This window comes from Pogona vitticeps, chromosome 4 (assembly GCF_051106095.1).
Source record: "Pogona vitticeps strain Pit_001003342236 chromosome 4, PviZW2.1, whole genome shotgun sequence".
In the NCBI taxonomy this organism is placed as follows: Eukaryota; Metazoa; Chordata; class Lepidosauria; order Squamata; family Agamidae; genus Pogona; species Pogona vitticeps.
In genome coordinates, this window is record NC_135786.1 from 188,367,633 (window position 1) to 188,392,199 (window position 24,567).

The following is a 24,567-nucleotide window of genomic DNA, read 5'->3' on the forward strand; positions in this document are numbered from 1 at the left end:
CCTTTGTTCTCTGTGCATTTCCAATGGATCTTGCACACTTGATTGCTTTCCCCCCCCCCCCGGCCGGAAGGGATTAATCACGTTTCCAATGAGTCTTGCAGTGATTTTTTTGTGTGTGTGTGATTTTTTTCTTTGGCTGGAACGGATTAATTGCATTTCAATGCATGGAGATGGTGCTTCGACTTACGACCATTTTGAGTTACATCCATCTTCTGGAACGGATTATGGTCATAGGTGGAGGCACCACTGCAGAGAGGAAAAGTTGAAAGCGTTGTAGATAGAGCAAACTGGGGTCACATTTATAGGCTTATTTTTAATATTCATGACTCATCACTTAGCACCAACTCACAGGTTTACAGTATGACACGTGAGCTACCACCACCACAAAGCTATATTACTCAGTAGTATTATCTCTTATGTTTCATTACCCAGGAAAGTTGAAATGATCAAATGATGACAGTGCATATAGGAATTCACATTTTGTGATTTTGAGTTATATCCAAAAATTCTGAGTAATTGTACAACTTTTAACAGATAAGTAATGATGCTCATCTTCCCATTCTGGTGCCCTCAATTGTATAACAGTACAGCTCCATTATCCTTAGTCTCTACAGCCCCATCATTTTCTGGACATTATGAGAGATGGCTTTTTCAACCAAATGGATGAAGCCTGCTCTGATGGGTTAAAAACTGTCCTGTACACTACTGTATCTTTCCATATAAAAGACAATACTTTTTCCTAAAATTGTTAGAGTAAAAGTTGAGGGTGGTCTTTTACATGGAAATAAGCCGAGGAGAAAATCGAAACTGCCTACCATATATCTCTGCAAACCGTCTGCCTCCAGTCACGCTGCCTGCAGCTTGTCCCTGTTTGCAGAGACAATCACAAGCCTTATGCAAATGATGCCAGCTGATGCTGAGGAGGGTGTGTAGGCAGCTGCAGCCATGGAACTAGTGCCCTGACGGGCGGCAGGCCAGCATCTGGAGAAGCTGGTGCTGGCTGTGGCGGGCCGGCCATGTTCCTAATGGCCGAGCTATAGGCAGTGGTGTGGTTGGGGTCGAAGGGAGGCGGATCCAGAGTGGAGTCTGGAGGCACCTATGTGCCCTGGATTCTCCCCTCCACTTCTGCAGCCACCGCCTGCTAGTTTTTTTTTCCAGTTTGGGAACTCCGGCTCAGCCATCACTGGTGTAGGCAGTGCGACAATAACTGGTAAGGGTGATGCATAATATCATAATACTGGCATGTAAATGTTGCCTTATTACCAAATAAAAATAATTACATTTAGGTGAAATTTCACTTTCAGTCACAAAAGACAAGAAACACAATCTTGTGTGCAGAACAGGGCATTTTAAAGTATGAAACTGTCTATGATTAAATTAATTTCAAGCTCATTTTTCACTTTTGTGCTGACTATTAGATGTAGAATTTAGTCAGTAATGAGCCCTTGAAATTTTCTGCAGAGTCCAGGATTTTTAAGAAGTTAAACCAAAACAGTGGGACTAATGAAAGCTAAGCAATACAATCTAGTATATACTGATGGACTGTATTATTATGTCGCCAATCAACATTATTCATGTGTTCCCCCATGTCTCTGCAACCTGCAAGAAAGAAAATATTTAGACCCACAGCAAAATAATTCACCATTAAAGCAATGTACCAGTTTATTTATACGCCGAGAAGTTTCTACATTCCTGTTAGAATAATCTTTGTACACTAAGCACAAAGTCTTCTTTTCTCAAGGCTAAGCATGCCCAGTTCTTTCAGTCTTTCATCACAGGGCATGGTTTCCAATCTCATGATCATCCTTGTTGCCCTTCTCTAAACTTGTTCCAGTTTGTTTTAATCTATCTTAAAGTGTGGTGTCTAGAACAGGACACAGTATGTACCCATGAAAACACTGACTGATTAAGAAACACTGCCTAAGTACAAAGCAAAAAAAAAGACTCCACAAGGAACATATCCTTCAAAAGATATCAAGAACTAGTTGGGGAACACAACCATAAACAATAAGAACAGCAGCCTTGGCCCTATGCTGCTCTATAGGCCCATATGCCAGCTTGGTGTAATATAGTTCAACCCATTTGAAACAGGGAGATGTAAACTGGTAGGTTTTTTATAGCCACCATGTGCTAGCTAATGAACAGATAGATTACCAAACCCATAATCGCTTATAGTTGCTGAGAAGCTTAGCAAATTCCACATAGTCTCTCTTTGCCAGGGCAGCAAAGAACATGCCAGGACTCAGGTATGTGTACTGAAACTCTTCTGAGGTCTATGGGTGCCAGTTGTAGTGGGGAAAAAAATCCAAAAATCCCATTCCTAGATGGAACCCCAGGAAAATTTTCTCATATGGAAAACTGAACTGCTTGAAAATCACTGAATAGACTATAGACTAGAATTGACAATATCAATTGAAAGCACATAACAAACAGCATGGAGAGGTTGTTCACTCCCTTGAGTCCCAAGTGGAGCCTAAGGTGGAATATTACAGACTAGTTGTAGTGAGATCTAGACCAGTCCAGGTCTAGGGACAAACGACCTTAAGTACACAAGGAACTGGAAGGAATTATGCACAATGTAGCCCTCCAAGATACATTTTCCCCAAATAAGTCTTACATGTGAACAAAAACAGAAACACAAAACTAAGCAACATACAGTACTCTTGAATAATCAAAAAGGGGAAGTGCCACTGTTTCTCATCATCAAAATGGCTCCCAATGCAAAGTGGTAACTCCCCAAGGCTAACTGCATCCAAACCCCAATCAAACAAGGGTGTCAGCAACAATATGATTTCTGAAAAGGCAGAGATGCCACTTCTAATCATCTATATCTGGCTAACCTGCAGATCCAACCTATAATTGTATTATATTGTACATTTGAAGGTAGCACTCTTTGTACAGTGGTGCCTCGCTTTACAATTGCCCTGCATTACGATGAAACTGCATTACGATGATCTTTTTGCGATCGCAATTGCAATCGCAAAACGATGGTCTAAATGGGTTTTTTTCACTTTGCAATGATCGGTTCCCTGCTTCGGGAACCGATTCTTCGCAAAACGACTATTTTAAAACAGCTGATCGGCGGTTTCAAAATGGCCACCGGGTAAACAAAATGGCTCCCCGCTGTTTTCTGGGACAGATTCCTCGCAAGACAGGCAGTGAAAACGGCTGCCCTATGGAGGATCTTCGCTGGACAGTGAGTTTTGACCCCACTGGAATGCACTGAAGGGGTTTCAATGCATTTCAATGGTTTTGTTTGTTTTTGCTTTACGATATTTTCACTTAACGGCGATTTTCCTGGAACGGATTATTGCCGTTAAGCGAGATGAATTAAGGTGAGAAGTAGTGGCTGGTCCCCAAGTCATTCAAGGAACACAACATTCCTCATGTCTACTTCATTAATGAGATTATGTCTTGCAGAATCCCAAAGAGCACATTCTTGGCTATGGTTCCACACCTGTGTTCCACCCTTGCCAATGAGTCTTATGAAATAATGACTGCATCCACAATGAGGAGAGTACCTTCAAATACTGCAGATTCTTAGGATACAATTTGTTGTGAAATATTATGTTTCTATATTGTACCTTCCATTGGCATTTCTACAAAAGGATCTCATTTGCATTGATTTTGATTTACTGTAAACTATTTGGGTTGTACAGAAAAGTAAGATACAAGTACAAAAAAAATCTTCAAAAGAAGAATTTGAAGATAGTGGACTGTTAGTTTAACTTTAAATCATCATTTAGGGTCTCATGAAGAACACACACAGAGAGGCAATAAATTGATATGAAAAATTGTTTTCAATATAAATGTCACAGAAGAGTTGATTCAAGCTGCTCTTCTTCAATTCCAGAAGTATAGCATTTTGGATTTTAAACCCATATATTTAAGCCAGAATACTGTCAATGAAAGAAAAGTAGGAGAGGAGAAAGGAAAACAACAACAACAAATGCCACATTTAATTAATGTGTATTTCAATCACTGAAAACATTATTGAAAGAATCAGTTTTAGGAAATCCAATTTTTTGGCAGTAGCAGCAGTGCAAAGAGAGAAGAATCCTCTAGTCACAGATATAATTTCTGACTTTCGAAAATGGACATTTTGAAAGTTTATCACCCACAGGTTCACTACAAGTTAAGAAAGTTAAAGCGACAGCAGCACAAAAAAAACAAAAAATTCACTCGTTCCTATACTCACAATTAATGGAAACCACAAGTTTTATTCTGAGCTTTTAAATTATGTGACCAGAAGTAACTTTTACAGAAACTCCTATTTCACTAAGCACATCTTTTTAGAGGAAATGAAAATATCCGTGGGTTAATATATTGCCACATAAACAGAACAGGAAGAAATACTCGTGACTTCTCTGTTGAGAAAGGATTGAAATATAAAAAAGAATTCCAAGTCTTTTTCTGTTGATATATGTACTACATTTTTCTGAAGAAAAAACCCCCAACAAAAATCACACACACATATGACTAATCAATAATACGTTTAAAATACTCAAAGTTCAATAACTAAATCAGAAAACTACCAGAGCACAGAGTCATGCAGTACAGGAGGCCAGGGACCAAACAAACCACTAAGCCAAAGCAGCTGCTTATGTCGGCATTAGAATATGGAACTTATGTCAGACAATTTATAGAAGTCGACAGAAGAATTTATAAACCAGTGATACCCTCTACATAAAGGATTTTGTGGCTTTATCTTGCTGCTTTGTTCACTTGCCAAACAATAGCACTCCTGCATATCACCACATCACTGATATTTAAACTTCCCTGGGTACTGTCTCTTACTCATGAAGACCTCAAACTGGAAGGCAGTTCTTTGTAATACCAATTTGTACTGGTGACAGAACCAAGTTCGTAAATGTTCACAAGAAGTGCGCTTGCTTAAGTACTTCTAGGTCACACCAAAAAAGAAAAATGGACAGTTCTGCATTCAGTTCTCTTATTAGACCCTATCTTTAGTTTCACAAACTTGTAGTGTTCACAGTGAAGGGCTTCACAAATGTACACTTCCATGGAACAGATTACTGATCTGCACTATTATTTCTTTTGAGTGGTCATCTGTGAAGTTACATATATGGGTATCTGGAAGTTTCCGGTTTAGAACAGTGGTTCCAACCTTTTTTCACTTGTGCACCCCTTGGCAACTATTTCCATAAATTGTATCCTAATCTATACACTGGTACTGGCGTGATAACTCTCAAATGTTTGCAAAGTGGCAGAGAGTGAAAACTGAGCATGAGAGGCATGCCACCGAGCATGGGTACCTAAGTTGCATGTTTGCAACATGCTGTTTAGAGAGGGACTTCCCATCATTCACCAAAATAACAAAGCAAAGGAACTGAGGGTTTCTTTAAGTTAAATAACAAAAAACCCACCCCGCCATCTGTCATAATGTTCAGTTGATCTCACAACTTTTGACTTGTATGTTGTCTTACCCTGTAGATGTATGTGCTTTTTCCTGTCAGTATTCACTCGTGTGTGTGTGTGTGTGTGTGTGTGCGTGCGTCCGTCCGTCCGTCCGTCCGTCCCTAAATGTCCTGGTTCATATCCCTGAAGGTACACATACCCCAGATTGGGAACTCCTGGTATAGAAGATAGAGTAACATTTTAAGACTCAGGAGGCCTGTGTCTAAAAACCTTTCAGTCAAAACTCACTAGGCAGAGGCAGAACTGATAAAAACCACTCCTTTAGTTTTTCAGATACTGTAAGAACCCTATTAAAGTCACCATAAGTTGAATGACAGCAAATAATAAGAGAAAAAATAGGCATTTTGGCAGAAGCTCCATTGCCATGATATCAGACATGAGAATGTGATACTCCTGTTTTCTTTTCAGTTCCCTTGGTCCACCACAGAGGCTGTAGAAAAGTGAAGAAATAGAAAGCACAGAATACATATGAAGAAGAGAAGAGTGTGTTATGTGAAGGCACAGATAACCACTTGAAGTACCACAACTGATCTGTTGATTACAGTAAATCAATCAATTGTTCTTCATAGTCTCTGTGACCTGCAGATACTGTATAGATTTAGGTAACCTTACACATCAGGAGAAAAGAACATGTGTTATTAGAAAAGGTCAGGAAAGAGTAGCTGAAGAAGCTCAGGTATTAAAATTATAGACAGAAAGTGGGGCCAATGTGAGAGAGTCCTTTGGAAGGACAGTAGTCAGTCATGATTCCAAAATGTCAAGTGCTCTAGTACAGGGCTCCCCAACCGCCAATCCAGGGCCTATTAGAGGGCTGTGGAGACAGATCTACCGCCCCTGCAAGCACGCCCCACCTACCCACAAGCACATCTCCTGCCCCTGCGAGTGAGCACATTCTCCCCCCAGGAGCATGCCCCTACCCATGTGTGCCCTGCCCCTGTAAGTGCATGCCCCACACACCCGCGAGTGCAGGGGTGCCCCCCGGTCCACAGTTGGGAAAAGCTTGGGGGCCACTGCTCTAGTAGAGTGGGCATATATCAGTGCAGGTACGAAACACATATAGCAGCCACAACCTGTTGTGAGAATCTTTGGGCTGAGGTTAGAGAACATATTTTCAGCTAAGCATAGCAGATGAAAAGCTGGGTAGAAAAGCTAAAGGGATAACTCCTGTCAACACAGATGGATAGCATTCTTCAGATATCAAAGGAGTGGAGAAAAGCATTTTCAAGTGAAGAAGATGTGTGGAAAACAGGAAGGATACTGGGTCGGCAGATATGGAATGAGACCACTTTGGATCAGGCCATGTAGCAGCTTCCCCAGGAGCTCTAGAAGGTGACTGATGTAGCATATACGGTAGGTCTTCCACCCACTGCTACAATCTCTCCAAATGGAACATTTCTCCTTTTTCCAGGCAAAATGGAATGTTCCTCCTAAAGCTACATGCTTCACCCACATCTTCCAATTTCTACTTCGGGTGGATAAATGTGGTGAGCTAAAGGCTTTTCAGGTCTGGGTGGTATATTTATTTATTTATTTATTTATTTATTTATTTGATTTATATCCCGCCCATCTGATACATCTATACCACTCTGAGCGGCTAACAACAGTATTAATACAATTATAGAAACATAAAATAAAAATATCAATTAACAAAGATAACATAAATCATAAATGACAAATAAAGAGGAAAAATAAATTAAGTTAGATTAAATGCTGGCAGGAGGGAAGGCCTTAACATAAAGCCATGTTTTTAACTGAGTTTTAAATGTGCCCAGGGAAGGGGCCGCGCGAATCTCAGGAGGGAGATTGTTCCAAAGGTGAGGAGCCACCGCCGAGAAGGCCTGGTTTCGTGTCTTCTCCCTTCGGGCCTCCCTCGGCGTCAGGCTCCTCAGCCTCACCTCCTGGCTCGCGCGGGTGATCCGGGTAGAACTTGGTGGGTGAAGGCGTTCCGCCAGATATCGAGGTCCCAAACCGTATAGGGCCTTATATGTGAGCATTAAAACTTTGAAGTCGATACGGAAACGGATGGGCAGCCAATGCAGTCTAGCCAGGATGGGAGAGATATGATGGTATTTTCTCCCTCCAGTGAGAAGTCTGGCTGCTGCATTCTGCACCATCTGAAGTTTCCGTATCAGCCTCAAAGGTAGCCCCACGTAGAGCGCGTTGCAGTGATCTAATCTTGAGATTACAAGCGCATGCACTAAGGTAGTGAGGGCCCCCGTGTCGAGATAGGGCCGCAGCTTGGCAATCCGCCAAAGATGGAAGAAGGCGGAGCGGACCACCGACGCCACCTGTGTTTCCATGGTAAGCGTCGGGTCCAGGTGTATGCCCAAGCTGCGGACCCCACTCATCGGAGTCAAGGTCGACCCCCCGAACGAGAGAGAGTCGACCAAGCCACCAACCACGGGGGGCCCCACCCTCAGGACTTCCGTCTTGTCCGGGTTCAGCCTCAGGCCGTTCTCCTGCATCCATTCCAGTACGGTCCCCAGGCAGCGCTGGAGGGACAGGACGGCATCACCTGCAGTTGGTAAAAAGGAGATGTAGAGCTGGGTGTCATCAGCATACTGGTGACACGATGCTCCACACCCCCTGATGATCCCAGCTAGCGGCCTCATGTAGATGTTAAATAGCATTGGGGAGATAATCGACCCCTGTGGAACCCCACAGTTGGAGCTCCACGGGGCCGAGACACTCTCCCCAAGCTGAACTCTCTGGGGACGATCCTCCAAGAAGGAACGGAGCCAGGCTAACGCCAGGCCACCGATTCCCAACTCAGAGAGTCTCCCCAGGAGGATACCGTGGTCGACGGTATCGAAGGCTGCCGAAATATCGAGGAGGACCAACAGAGACGTTTTGCCCCTGTCAGCCTCCCTCAGCAGGTCATCATACAGGGCGACCAATGCCGTCTCTGTACCGTGGCGCGGCCTGAAGCCCGACTGGAATGGATCCAGGGCATCTGTTTCATCCAGGAGAGCCTGAAGCTGGTCTGCCACCACCCTCTCCACCACTTTGCTCATGAAAGAAATATTGGCGACGGGCCTATAGTTGCCAATTTCGTCCGCCGCCAAGTTGAGTTTCTTTCGAATGGGCCTAATGAGTGTCTCCTTGAGGGCAGGCGGAAACCTGCCCTCAAGGAAAGACCCATTTATTATTGCTGTGGCCCATTCAGTTGTTTTCGGCCTGGCTGCTTTGATTAGCCAGGCCGGGCAAGGGTCCAAGGAGAAGGTGGTGGCCCGACAGCGGTCAAGCACCCTGGTCACAGAGTCAGGCGTTACCGGCTGAAAAGAATCGAAAATAACCGGGCAAGACGGAGCGCTGGACATCTCAGCTCGATTCACTGCGTTCAAAAAGGGAGAGAGCTCCCGGCGGATGGCCTCCACTTTAGATTTAAAAAATGCTGCAAATTGGTCCGGAGAAAAACTAGGGGGAGGCCCATCTCCCGGGCCAACTCCGGATAGGTCGCGCACTATACGGAAGAGCTCCGCCTGCTGATTGGATGCTTCGCTTATCCGGTTAGCGAAGTATGATCTACATGCAGCCTTCACCTTATTCAGGTAAAGGTTAGTTGCGACCTTGACAGCTATCCAATTGTTATCCGTCGGATTCTTCCTCCATCTACGTTCTAGCCTTCTCCTTATTCGCTTCATCGCCCGGAGCTCCTGGTTAAACCAGGGCGCCGGACGAGTTCTGCGCTGGAGAGGGCGTTTGGGCGCGATCGTGTCTACTGCCCTGGTGGCAGCGGTAGACCAGCTGTCCACCAGGACGTCGACAGGAGCACTAGCCAGTTCAGCCGTAATCCCTCTCATGACATCCTGAAAACCAATCGGATCCAGTAGTCTTCGAGGGTGGGCCATTAAAACAGGCCCCTGCTCCCTGCGGTATACTCAACCCTCCACGTAAGAAAGTCCAGCATTGCAGGAGGCAGTAGTGTGTGCCCTTGGTAAGATGGAGAGGGTAGCAAACTAAGCCTGTTAGGCCATCACAGTATGATCATGATCGATCTGCCTTGTCATCCTCAATCTTAATGAGGATTGTCACATTTGCATCCTCTAGACCTGTAATGGTGAATCTTTTTGAGCCCGAGTGCCCAAACTGCAAACACAAAATCAACATTTATTTCAAAGTGTCAACACTGCAATTAAAACCCGAATACTGATGTTTTAGTTTAAGAAACAACTGCTCCTGCACTGCAAGGGTTAAATACTTGTTTGTTTGTTTTTCCTATGGGCAGTATTAACAAATAAATAGTTACTGGTCCTCAAATCCCCATTGGGCTAGACTGGTAATAGTCGCCATTGCACCCCTCCGCTGGACCACTGCACCAGCAGAGCAGAGTGCTGAAATTCAGGATCAGAGGACGGGTAAGTATTTCCTGATTGTGACTTATGACTTGCGTGCCCACAGAGAGGGCTCTGTGTGCCAGTTGTGGCCTGTGTGCCATAGGTTTGCCATCGCTGCTCTAGACCAAGCTCTTCCCTGGCTTTCCTGATCCTGCCCCAACACTAGCTGATAGATTTCTTTCTAAGAGAAAAGTCTGGGCAGCGTTTGGCCTTACTAACCATCAAAGTCTTCTAATTTAGGCATATGAAAAGTGTTTGTGAAGTAGGTAGAACTCAGAATGGAGAATTATAGTATTTCTCATACAGAAAATATGAAAATCCCATCCCTAATTGCCCCTTACTCTACTGCTGTTTGTGGACATTCAGTACCAACATCTTTATGATCATTCTACTGTATAGCCTTCAGGATAGGAGTTGGGAGCTCTAGAAAACTGTAATGGAGCGTGTGACCATCCATAGGCAGGGACAGGGAAGCTGACAAAGCCACAGACACAGAAGTTATGGGACTGGGAGGACTTATGAAGTGGATCAGGAAGCGAGTGGGAACATTGGGACTTCTTTTTCTTGCACTTTGGAGATGCAGAATAGGAAGCCTTATGGTTCTCTGCAGTAGTCTCACAAGTGTGAGTAACTGAGCCCTTTGCAGCGTTGTGACAAGTTTTTGGACTGGATGTCTTCCAGGTGGGGGAGAGTAGTTAATATTAAAGATATTCATGGAGCATCTAATAACAGTGATGGATGAGATGAAATCAAGTGACATTGTTCCATCATGGGACCACTGTCCAAACACTGGGAAGAGAAGGCAAGCAAGAATGAATGAGCTACATGCTCAAAAGCCTGCAACATCTTTTCCCAAATTGAAGCCTCAAGATAAAGTTACCAATCAGGGAAATGAGAGTTGAAATTACTTTTCTCAAAATAAATCCAAATAGATTTACCTAAAGTAAATCTACTGAAATCAACAAGCAATATTTAATGTGACTAAGCACTATTTTAACTGCATTTATTCTAGCTATGATCTTCTCCTTTGTATTTTATATCATATATTCATAAAATTGCCACACAACAATGACTTATGCATTTTAAAAAAAACAAAGTTAAGCAGAATCTTTATAATCTGAATACCCTCATGGACACCAGCTCTCTCCACGATGCCAAACATAGACACGGACAGATAAAACAAGATGGAAGAACACAGTTTTATTAAGTTGTTGGCTGAGATCAAAGTTATATAGTGGTGCCTCGCATTACGATGTTAATTCGTTCCAGCGAAATCGCTGTAGAACGAAAACATTGTAAAGCAAAATTAAAAAGCCCATAGAAACGCATTAAAACCCGATTAATGCATTTCTATGGGCTTGAAACTCACCGTCCAGCGAAGATCCTCCATAGCATGGCCATTTTCGCTGCCCGTGCAGCAAGGAATCCGTCCCAGAAAACAGCAGGCGGCCATTTTTTTTACACGGCAGCCATTTTGAACCCGCCGATCAGCTGTAGGAAAATCGTCGTTTTGCGAGAATCGGTTCCCGAAGAAGGGAACCGATCATCACAAAGCATAATTCCCCCATAGGAAACATTGTTTTGCGATCGCAAAAGCGATCGCAAAAAGTTCATCGTTATGCAATTTCGTTTTACGAAGCGATCGTAAAGCGAGGCACCACTGTATATTATAATAGAAATACACAGCTCCCAAACCATAGTTCAGTGGTTCAGGTATCTGGCTGCAGAGCCAGAGAGTGGGAGTTCAATTCCCCACTGTGCCTCTTTGACACAATCTGGACTCAATGATCCATATGGACTCTTCCAGCTTTGTAGCTCTACAATTCTAATGCTTAAGGACAAATGGGGTACTTAACTCTGCCCCAATCCACTGATCTTCCTCTACAAATATCTCAAAGTCATTCGGAACAACTCCTCACAATGAAGAGCTAAAGTCAGCCCAACTGTGGAAAGAGAAACAAGTTTTCTAAAGAGAACCAATGGTTGTAAGAGATGTTAAGAATCTGCTTCCTGGGCATTCCTCTGATGCTGCCTTTCTGCTATATATCGTATTCCAAATGGCTTCATTGGAAAACTCAGACAATATAGGAGTGACATCACACATTTCCAGATTTAACATCTGTTTGACCCGTTGTTTTTATTTAAATGCTCACTATTATTATCCCAGTATTTAAATCAAATATATTATAGAATTTGGTTCAGATTGTGTATCTATATATTATATATAGCAAGTTAAATTACTGGCTTAAATCCTGTTGTGCAACTCTGCATGCACAATAGGTATGATGTCAGCATCAGCAGCAAATGACTGTTTTAAAGTGACTGGGGTGTGCTGAAATTGGAAACAATGTGACAAAGTGAGATGCATCCAATAACTGCCAAAGAAAGCTATAAAACAGAGTCAATTTGCTACTGCTGCGGATGTCATCACTAGAGCACACATGGTGCTGAGCAACAACATCCTAACAGGTATTGTTAGGCAAACTCTGCCATTATGTTTGCCTAACAAGCATAACAAATGAAGAATAACCCAAATACTTCTTACATTTTTATTTAATTTTATTTAAAATAATTTACCCCAGCTTTCTCCATAAAAGGACTCAAGATGGCTGACAATAAAAACCATGCTAAATTAAACCTACTTTTCTTCCCTAATTTTGGTTGATTGCTTTAGATCAGTGGTTCTTAACGTGGGCAATAATGCCCCCCAGGGGGCGATTTCATTTTTCAGGGGGGCGGTAGAATGAAAAGGGGCGGTGTGGGGGCAAAAGAACAGAAGGGGGGCGCTGGAGTGAGCCAAACCTGTGAAGGCAACTTCAGCCGCAGTGCTGGCAGTAGATCCGGTGCTGCTGCTGCCGCCAGATGATCCAGCTCTTTCTACCTGCCACGTCTTGCCTTTCTCCTTTAGGGGAGCACTGAGTGTGGATCGGGTGGAAGGAAAGGGTCTCTTGGGTCCTCATCCTCGCCCCGTGAAGCACTGCCTCGCACCCGGGTGGGGAGGGAGACTAGGTAGGTAGGTAGGTAGGTAGGTAGGTAGGTAGGTAGGTAGGTAGGTAGGTAGGTAGGTAGGTAGGTAGGTAGGTAGGTAGGTAGGTAGGTAGGTAGGTAGGTAGGTAGGTAGGTAAGCAAGCTATCATCACCTCAGGGAGGGGGGCGATGATTACTTCCTCAATGGCTCAAGGGGGCGTTTCTTTCAAAAAGGTTAAGAACCACTGCTTTAGATATTAAATAATGCTTCTGGAAAGAGTGGGCATTTGTGTAACAAATCATCTTGCATCATCAAAATAAGAATCTCAGCTGCCTTTTACCCTAGCCTTCAACCAAAATGATGAATAAGAAGCAATTCAACATTAAGAACTTTAAATATTAACTTTAATATTATTTGCCTCGGTCATTCAAAATATTAAAGAGTTAAAATCTCCAAAATCAAATTAAACAAGGTCAAACCTCAACCTGATTGCTTTCAGCCTGCGGGCAGTATTTGTGTTCAGCTGGCTAGCAGCTCTGAATATCAGTAACAAAATGTACTCTGAATGTTAGGAGCCAAAATGTCATTTGAAATGGTTATATTTTTCCCCCCTAGGAGATGGTGAAGACACATCTAATATATTTTGGAATGGACCCCCAGGGGCCCTTGAACAAGCAGGAAACTCTCCTCCAAATTCTTCTTCCAGTTGCATCCCCCCCTCCAAGCTGCATCAAACACCATTCCTAAGGGGATCTCTCTGCCCTGAGGACTTACTTCTGTGGAAGCAAAATGTGCAACAGGAGGAAGAAGCCCATTACATAAGAAGAGTTCTACTCTCTAGTCTGTGGACTGAAACCATCAGCCTTACAACCACACAGCCCAAATATTGTTTCTCCTGGAGATTCTTATTCAACAATTAGCTCAGATCCAAAAATCTGCAAGGCATATAGAGGTTTCTGTTTGCTCCAATGTTGTATTTATATACCACCCAACTGCAAAAATGCCCTCAAAGTGGTTAACAATTATAAAAACCAAACTCAATTACTAACATAATAATTAAAACAAAAGCACTGTTGATTTTGTGTTAAAGCCTGGAGACATTTTTTTAAAAAGCTACCCATGGGACACATAACAAAAGCAATACAGGATAGATAACAAAAACCCTTAGGAGGACTCTCCACAATGGGTGGAGTGGAGGGCACTTCAGATAAAGTACTCTGGTAGTCAAAGTATCTACCTATCAGGTAGGAAGACATGGCAGATAGTGTTCCTTCAGATAAACTGGTCTGAACCTGCTTACAACTTTCCTAGTCAAGAACAACACTTTAAATCAGGCCTAGAAATTGATTACTGGTACAGCTAATGTACTGCCTGAATCAGAACAGCCCATTGAGTGTACAGCCTCATATCTTGCTTCTACACTGACTAAAGCTTCCAAGATAGCTCTCTATATAATACAATTCAGTAATTCAGACCAGAAAAAACCAGCACATGGAGAAACAACAGTAAGCAGTTTTCCTCTTTCTTATGCGCCACCGCTTCTGCTGTTTCCTTTGCTAACACTGGAGGCTTCTCTTAAATCTCCCCACCAAAGGTTTCAAGAACATATTACTGGGCATGGTGGAAAGAATTGATATCTAGCCTACATCAGAGGCCTGAATTTTTAATTAAGCCAGTAGTGTATGTTAAAAAAAAGCAAAGCAGATGAAACCTCTTCAATTCAGAACTGAAATCTCAAATAATACTTTACTTTGCATTTTGAAGTTCCCTTGCACTTGAGCTAAAAAGCCATTCGAGTTCATTTTGCACACTTTATATTAAAAATTATGCCCAGAATATGAGGTCACATTAAAATTTACAAGTGAATCATCTGCCAGTGCTTAGGTATGCATTTTAATTTCAAAACAGATATTTCAAGAGCAGATTTGTAATATGCTGCAAATTAAAACCACGATAAGAAAACCAGGGCGCTTATGATTTCATAGGCTTATATATGGAATGGCATGCACATACTGAATAAAACAAAGAGCATGGAATTGAAAGTTCATTTCCTACAGCATTTTGAGTTCATGGGGAGAGATTTCCAAATTTATCCAGAAGAAAGTGCAGCCCAATCCTTATATAATAGGAAAAAATCTTCAAACATAATGTTTGTTGTACTTTGTACCATAGAAATAGATACCTTCCTATCCCCTACAGTGATCTTTAGCAGGGAATTGGAGCATAGACTTCATTACACTGCATCGATCTTACTAAACAAAAGGATCTGGGTGTATTGATCTGATCCAACTAAACCTTGAACTGCTTGCCAGACCATGCATGATACACACTTCTGGCTTACTCAACAAGAAGGTAACAAAACTTTTTTTTTAAAAAAATTACTTTTGTTGTACTTTTTTTTCAGATATAAGGTATGCAGCAAATGAAATGCAGCAGTTAAGAACAGAGCTGGCCCAAACTCAAGCACTTTTTCATTTGAAAGTCTACATTCTACCAACATTAATCCATAAATATCGCCTTCCAAGTCTATGGCAATGAGAAATTAAATTCTAGGAACAGTAATTCTGCCATAGACAGTATGCACACTATGACAAAGGGAAAAACTGTTTAGAATCAAAGACCTGCCAAGTCAGGAGCATTCCCGAGTTTATTATTTGAACTACATGGCCCTTGCTGTTGCAGGAAATCCAGAGCTAAAAAGTGAAGGTGAGTCCCTTGCCTCCTGAGGAATTTTGTTCCACAGCCAAATGGTTCTTACTTTTAGAAGGTTCTTTTCAATGAGAGCTTACTCAGGGGCTGCTTCCATTCCTTGGAATGCACTGTCCCAAGCAGCCAGGTTTTCCCTGCCCTATCTTGTCTTTCTGTCTTCATGCAAGGACTTTCCTTTTCAGGCAGGCTTTTAAGCAATAAAGTGGGGTTCTAAATAATGCTGCATTTATGACATTCAGATGTTTTTAATCAAAAATGTTTTTAAATGGTTTTAAAACTTGGTTTTGATAATGACTAATATTTAATTGATTTTTCATACTGTTGTTCTATGGCATTTTAAACGTGTGAGCACTGTACAGTTTGCATAGTTTTAATTATTGTGAGCTGCCTTGGGTCCCCAACCAACCAACCAACAAAATTTAGCTGAAATTTCCCTTCTTGTAATAGGAATGCATTCATTCAGATTCAGATTTAGCAAACTACCAGGAATACAGAGATGCAGAGAGCACTTCTTTCAAAACAGTAGCAGGGTATCCCAGATACTGGAACACCATATATATCATAGACATACACTACAACCATCATTTCTCCTCATAAAACCACCTTGCCATGTTTCACATATGGAGACACATAGAGACCGTAAAGAGTACAGATACACATGTCCATTCATACATTCAAAATGTATGGACTGGATATATTTGCATAAAGATATGAATAGAAAAAAAAAGGAAGACAATCAGTTATATTTTGCCTCCCAGTGTGAACATAACCAACTCACACTTAAAGCCTCTTTCACAAGGATAACTGTTTAAGACTTATAGTCATACCAGTCATAACTCTTTTCCAAAGCCATTTTTTATGAATGAACTGTAGAAAAAATGTTTCCTTTAGCATTAGGTATCATCACAGCTATCTAGGAGTGACTTAAACCTGGATTATGTCTCTATCGCCATTTCTATTCTTGCATTCCCAAAGGACTCAGTTGCCTAGGTACTTTACAATATATTGGAGTTACAAGGAAGCAGACATCACTCAGACCAATGAATGAGAGAAGATCAACTAAACTGAATGGATATGGTTTAACACAGTATTATTTAATTTTAATGCATTCATTATATTTTTAGCTACTGCTTGAATGAAATTTTATTTCATATTACAATGTTCTCTTGTAATATACAGTACTTTATTTTAAAAATCTTTTCAATAGGAAATGTTAGCAATTTTTCTGTCTTGTAATGTTAAAAAATGACAAGTTAACAAAAGATCCCATTATAAATCTAAATGATAGAACTGAACATATAATTATACATGCAATATGCAAACCAACAGTGTTTTATACAGAAATCTTGTGAACACATAATGTTGTATTTCCTCTATTTTTGCTATGAAAATTATATGTTATTGTTTCTTTGAACATTTAAGTTTTTAAAGCATTGTTCTTAAAGACACTATTAACAATTAATTGTGAAACTACACCAGATGCAGTCTCTTTGGAATGGGCAGAAACCTCTTGTGCCAGCACAACTATCTTCATACTACTCTCCCTTTTGCTAGCTGATCTCAGATCTGCTGTCTCAGCTGCCATGTTAGCTGAGATCAGCTGAATGAAGAGCCATACAAAGAGACAGACTTATAGAGAAGCTGAGTTATGCTAGATCTAAACCCCTTTTAGATGAGACTCACTGATAATTTGCAGGCTCAAGGTTGGACAGGGTCAACATCATCTTAAGTAGTTTTCAACATATCTAGGCTGGAAGTGGCTGGGTGGGTTAGATTCAGCACATCCTCAGCTGGTTTACCGTCAGCTTCAAGAGCCCTCAGCCATCCTGTCTACATAGGAATGCATCCTCAGCCACTTATAGTCCCTGTTGCATGTCAAACCATTCTGAGAAGCTAGGATGCTAAGTACAGAAAACATTACTTTCTCTGTAGCAAAACCTCAAATATGGAGCTCCCTGACAAGGGAAATCCAACTGACTTCATCCCTGTTGAGTTTCCCAGAAATGTATCATTCTGAAAAGCACTTGGACTTTTAGATTACTGTATATTTTAAATACGCTTTTGGAGAATGTTTCAAATTTGCTCTGCAGAAAGTTTTAAAATGTTTAATTAGCATTTCCAACCTGTTTTCTATCATCTTAACTAGAGATGGGCACAAACCACCAGTTTTGAGGTTCATGCCAGTTTGTCCTTAGGACAAACAGGTGTTTGGCTCTTAGGAACCCCACCTCCTCTAGTGAGTGCCGACTCAGAGGCAGTGCCCAGAGGAGGTGAGGTAGGGAAGCCAGGATGCTGCCTCTGAGTGGGTGCCCGCCAGAGGACATGGGGCTGAGAAACGTCAAACACCTGTTTGTCCAAGGGACGAAGCAGCACAAACTGCCAAACTGGCACTTTGTGCCCATCTATAACCTCTCTAGTATATATAGATTTGGAGTTTGGCTGGGCAGAAAAGCAAGGAATGCTTTAAATAATACACACCAGGTACGCTCTTGTAGTTTTTCATGCACCATAACAACCTATTTGAAGTATGATCATTATTTAATCACAAGGAATTGTTCGGTATAGACTTTAATATACTGTATTTGCAAGATTTCAAGTCCTCTACAATGCTTTGTCAAACCAAATGCATTAAACAAGAGGGGCAGCAGCACGGGAAGAAGCAAGGAAGCTGAACTATCAGGAACAATTTTTAGATTAAGTCTGCACAGTTATATAAAACATAAGGAAGGGGAAACCATCACTATCAAATCAGTACACATATCTAGATTCAGGCCTCACCTAGTTAGCAACTAGAAGTGCACACAGCCACATCTCAATCTATACAGTGGCCATTGCAGTTAATACTGGAATTCTGGTCACACCTGTTTTACTCTGCAGTAATCTGTATTTTTGGAATTGAAACCTTCTGCAATAACAAAGAATTTTAGAACAACTGTACTAATTCCTAGATTTACATATGTGGCATAAAGTTATATATGCAAACAGTTGTGAGGGTTAAATATACAGCAGATTATAAAACACAGCTGGCCATCACAAGAATGCTGTCACAAGCTATACTTTGATGATTCAAAAAACAATAGAACTGATCATATGCTTTAGCAGAAAGTGAGTAAGAGCCTGCAAACCCTCATTATTTCACTTTGAGTAGAATTCCTTCTCCAAATATGGCAATCAGCTCAAATGCTGAGCATGTGAGAAAGCCCAACAGTCAAGCATTGAAGATAAAATTGTCTATGGCGCTTTGGGAATCAAGATAAGAGTTTTTAATACTGTGCTCCTTCAGTTTCATTTATTGCTCTTCTGGTATATTGTATACAGAACTTGGAAGCATTCCTTTCTAGTTTACAACTCAGAATCCCCCAGCTAGCATGGTCTGTGGCTCCTGACAACTGTAGTAAAACGTCACCTTTCTGAGTTTACATGCACATTTCTCCCAACTTTATAATAAATAAAACAGTATAGTACTTGCATAGCAATTTCCTCTGCATTTTATAGTTAATACCCTTTCACTATTCAGTCTGAAGTCCAGGCAGGAGTCTAACAAATCTTATGACAAATACACCTTGTTGGTCTTTAAGTTGTCACAAGACTCTTTGTTGCTACTGCTGCAACATTTATTACTTTATTTCATTTATGGAGAAATATTTCAGTAACATTCCCAAGCTGGCATATTAAAAGTTTAAAACACAACTAGACAAATTTAGTACATGCAATTAAAAATATGAAAGTACACAGGAAACATAAAATAGGAATATAAGACTAATAGCCACGATAAAATAGATCACCAAGGAAACACCAAGGCCTTTGTCTGGTACCCAATCAATATCAAGAACAGATATCAGGTGTGCCTCCCAGAAGAGAGTGTTACAAAACTAGGACATCAGCATAGAACACCCTTTCCATGGTAATAACCCACCATGCCTCAGATAGTGGGTGACTTCAAAAAGATGGGGATCTTGGTGTATGGAGAGGCACCTGGTCTCAAATATGTTTTCAAAGGCTGGCACTTTGAATTGAATTGTCAAAGTGCATGATGAACTAGTGCAGTTTGTGAAGAATTAACTGCATTATGATTGTAATGTGATTAAACCCATTAAAAAGCTGTAAATTCGACATAATCAAATGTATAGAGGAAGAGCAATGTAAAGTAAGGGTAATTCACTTAAACAAAACATTCTGATTTTAGAGAACATATATTTAAGGATAAGTAAAAAATGCTGGTGGTTGTAATCCAAAGCGTGTTCACTTAGGAGTAAGCTCTAAAACCCCTTCCTCATACATAAATATTTTGGTATTAGAATGTCTGTAGGGAATATGAAACACAAGAGGCAAAGATTCAACAAAAAGGAACATTAAAAAAAGTCTGGTCAATGTGAGTTTCTTGCCACAATCACTGTGTTTTACTGCTATCTAGAAAGATAATAAAACCTCTATAACTCAACTGACATCAATCAAAAATCTTTAGATACTTCAACCTCCAAAGAAAATCCTTCACAATTAATATGCAAAATTCAGAACACATATTGGCATAAATCTGGATAAATGCTGGTAACAACAATGCAAATACAGTTTTGAGTTAGGCCCACAAAGCTTTTCCTTTCGAATGTGACTATAACACAAAGTATGCTTTAACTTCCACTGTCTCATGCATCTAGTTTAATAACCAGAAAATGGGCTTTTGACAACAATAGGACTTCAAAATGACAGTGTAATTAAATTTTAAGTCAAAGCTATCCAATGACGGTTTGCACATTTATGTAAAACGAGCAAATGATATGCTTTCAAGCATGTCAGTATTTCCAAGAGAATTAACCATCAAAACAATTTGGCTAAGGAAGTTGTGGTCGGGGGAACAAAATGATGCTCCAGGAACTTTTTCAACTAGTCTACATTAATCCACATAATGGGATCCATTTTTATGGTCTTTATAAACAAATAGAAATTAAAAACTGCTTCGTAATATTAAACTTATGTATATTTCAAATGAACTATTGTGTTGTTTCACATATCTCTTCAATAAAATACACAGCTGTGATCCGTTAACAAGTTATGTAGGGGATTTGGCTTTCAAGTCAAATAATTCCATTGATTTAAGTACTTCAGTTCAGCTCATTTGCAGTAATGAACTGGAGAAATAAACCTTTTAGATTGTTATTAAGATTCAAATGTAACAGAGATCTATAGTGACAGAATGCCATTATTATCAGAGGAATGTAGTTCACTATAATTTGTACGGATAGGTGTTCTGATCTATCTAAAACCAAAGCCTTTACTTGCACGAATTATAACCGAAATCCCTGAAATAATTTCAGAAATGCTTGTTTTTTTACCCAAGACATGAAAGAAGGTGAAATACTGTATTGCATACAAGTACATACTGCAATCATTCACCAGTTGATGAATACCACAGATGAAAATGGAGTGTACAAAATTTATTTATTTATTTAAACTTCTCAGCATGCAAAGGCAAATTCAGCTCTTTTAACTTGAACAGTTAGGGAGTAAAATAAATCATGTTTGCTGCACTTGTGTCCTAGGTACTATATAACATACTATAATTTCATACTGTGTGAGACATCTGTCAGGAAAGCAGGGGTACTTATATAATGCTGAACTATGGTTAATGTTAACCATGGTCTATGGCCTTTATCTTGTGTATGTTCCTCAAAATACGGGGGTTTCATCTGGACACAACACTAAGGCCAGTATCTTGGGAATTTCTGCTATTTGACCAGGTTTCTGTTGCGTAACTGACTGTTGTGTGACTGGTTGTATGAACCATTCACACAACACACATCTTGTCAAACAAAGTGATCATCTCCAGAATGTTAATGAATCACAGTTTGCAGTCCTGAAGGTTCCTCAATCCACTTATTCCACAAGGAAGAAACTGGAAGTTCCCTTTTTAGGTTAACTACAGCATAACATCTAAAACTTAAATTATGATTTTTTTTTCATACCAATAGTTTGCTAAAACAAGCCAGCTTTATAAAGTATGTTGGGTTTTTTTTACTGCAGGCCCACTTTGTCTTGTCTCAGATTAAATGATGCAATGAAGAGACAGTTTATAAAAGCATCAGGGTAAATGGGGGGGGGGTTCATGCTGTGGAAACTTGAGTTTTTTCAAAATTTTCAGGGCCATCTATCTCCCCATTTAGCCCCTCACATTCAACAGTGTCCCACAGCCTTCTGTGCAGCATTTTCAAGAGACCTGGATAGCTCACCCACTATTTCACACTAAAAATGATTGATATATACATATGTCTAGTTAGATGAACTCATGGATCAGTGACCTGTAGACATGTTATTTTCAGTACTCTTTCTGGGGAGAGCTCATATATTTTGTCATACATAAATATAAATGAACTCAACAGAATTTATTGTCTTGTAAACAAAACCACTATACTGAATAATGTTAATTACACAGCTAGTCTATAAACACTATTTAGAATATATACTAGCAATTAATAATAAAAAAAGGAAAACAGCAACACAATTTCCCATATCAAGAAATGAGTTTTGCATAATATTTCAAGTTGGCATATTATTTTCAGAAGCTACTAATTACTAAACCAAATATATGGAATATATTTGCTTACTTAAAATGAAACACAGAAGTATTTCATTAAGTCACAATTTTAATAATCTAAAACCAATAAATTCTTCTTCCATTTGAGATTCAATTATTGTTATGAAAATACTAACCAGTTCTGAAAAAATATAATTACAGGAAGTTACTGCTGAACAGAATAAGTTAAATACAGAGAAAAGCTTTTGTTTCAACGACCAATTTGATTTGCAGCTTCATTTTGAAACTTCCTTTCATTTATGTTAATCTTTGCAGCCATATTTATAGGTGCAAGAAACAATGGGTGGAATTAAATTAAGTTTTTAAGATAAATTGGAATTTATTGAATTCCTTGAAACTAATCTCCCTGATCAGCTCCATAACTTTTAAATTAGCTACAAAGTAATTTCTGTGATATTCACAGCATATAAAACAACAAAATGAATGTTCTTCTTACTCTGAGGCCCTCTAATGACAATTTAGATGGAATCCAAACATAAAAGTGTATAGGGAAATTTGTCTAGCAGCAAAGTATTAGCAAATATGTCATGTGTTTTGCACAGAACACAAATAAGACTACAATCTTAATTTTAAAATTCTTGTAATAGTGGAAATATCTATCAATTACTGTGGCATTCCAAGCTGAGACAAAGTAGGCTGCAGGCATGTCTCTTTTGTTCTCACCTTGATAAGTAGGACGTTTGGGAAACCTCACTTAATAGATTGCTGTTCTAATAGCTAACTTTAAAAACTAATAGGCCAAGTTGGTAGTTGCTGTATTACTTTGAAAAGTGCCACAAAGGACTTAATTCAAGAAGCAAATAATTTTAGCTCATATTTAAATTGGGGTTATTGTCACAGCAAGAAAAACGTATGAAGCATTATTGCCTAAATCCAATTACAAGCCCTAAATAGAGTAGACCCACTAAATCAGTGGGATTTACATAACCAATGACTTTCTATTCAGTAATAGATTGAATCAGACTACTCTAGTTGAGACTAGCAATTGGATTTAGGCCTGCTTCTTTCCTGCATTTTCGTTCCAAAAACCAAAAGTCGGATTTGCTGGAGGCTGGAGAGGGCATGGGGTAAACAACATGGCATCCACAAAATGCTTTCACCAATGCACAAAACAATCAACCTGCAGGAAGGATAAACAGGAAGAAAAGCATGCCTAGTATCTGGCAGATGGTTGTTTAATTTTCTTTTCATTTAAACATTTTAGGGATGCTCCCTCAGTCACATATCAGGAAAATTCTACTTTTGATATAGCAGTAAAAAGATGAGCAAAATGAAGCCCAAAGTCTACATGCCACCCTGAAGGGTTGTATCTGTGGACTTCAGATCCCCTTGAAAAGTGTATGTGTGTGTGTGTGGGGGGGGGAAACAGCTAAAATAAAAGTCATTTTGCACTTTTTATGCTTCTGGGAATAGTAAAATGAGATGTATAAAACAGGAAGTTGATTTCCAACAGCAGTTAGTTTTTGCTCATTTTTTGAGCTAGTATGACCCCACTGGGTCTTCAGAGGTAAACACTGGCTTCCAGATTGTCCTACTTTGTCCACCAGCATTCCAAAGTAATTTTCTCAGAGAATTAAAGAGTTACAATTCCTGCAAATTCTTAAGACAAGTATGACTGGCATTCATTCAAGTGGGCAAGCTAAGATTAAACATTCCAGTGAACTTATGTTGCAATGGGTTTGTGAGATTATTCAGTGGAAAGACTAATTAAGCGGTTCTTATGTACTGTCATTTCAACCTTTCCCTCTTAAACAGGAAATTGTGATATAATAGAAGTAAAAGGGGATTCCCACACAATTTAAAGAATGTAAACAGTGACACTAATTTATGTTCAAGATATGGCAAAACAAAAACTAATTATCATGTGAAACTGTACCATTTAGAAGAGGCTGCCCTTTGTGTATTCCCCTGGATATGACTGCATTGTAAACGTCTTCAGGAAATCCAGTCTTGCATAAAGTGCCTTCTTCACAAGCTGCCTTTATAGGTGCCTGAAATGCAAGACAAAATTTATGTAATACTTGCAACCCCATTCAGCTGAGAAACATTCCACTTGGCATAAACTCTGATTTTGCTCCTATCTTATACAAACAGCCTCTTTGTTTCTAAATGGCTGCAATTAGAATTCCAGGGGCAAAGGGTTAATCTTTTTGATAACTGGAATGGAAGGAACAAATCCCACTTGTCTAAGATCTAAATAATACACAATCTTGACTCTACGCAACTGAATGTTTCAACCAAAACAGCCAATCAGGCTGAAATAGAATTGTATTCTACTTCAAATAGAACTAATACCCAGACAAAACTGATTATGAAGTTTCTCAGACATGGATACAATACATTCAAGAAATTTAACAGCCAACTCAAAACATACTCACTTATCCTGTCAACAGATTTCAGAGTCTGTCACTTCAACTCAGTATTTGCCTAATAGATAAATAGAGTAATATGTATCTCTGGTATATTAAGTCACAAATACATGTTTCTAGTTAAATCATATATGCAATGAAATAGTGACTTAAGAC

At 40.0% G+C, this 24,567-nt stretch overlaps 1 protein-coding gene across 4 annotated transcripts in view; it reads right to left on the minus strand.

Moving 5' to 3' along the window:
• The window catches only part of CDH2 (cadherin 2), a 146,104-nt gene that overhangs the window by 102,241 nt on the left and 19,296 nt on the right, over window positions 1–24,567 (minus strand). For 3 of the 4 annotated variants that reach the window (XM_020808933.3, XM_078393687.1, XM_078393688.1), the window contains exon 2: window positions 23,919–24,033. In XM_020808933.3, coding sequence (XP_020664592.2) covers window positions 23,919–24,033 — 115 coding nt within the window. Of the gene's footprint in view, window positions 1–23,918; window positions 24,034–24,420; window positions 24,465–24,567 lie in introns of those variants that run through there. The other variant, XM_078393689.1, reaches the window with a different exon arrangement.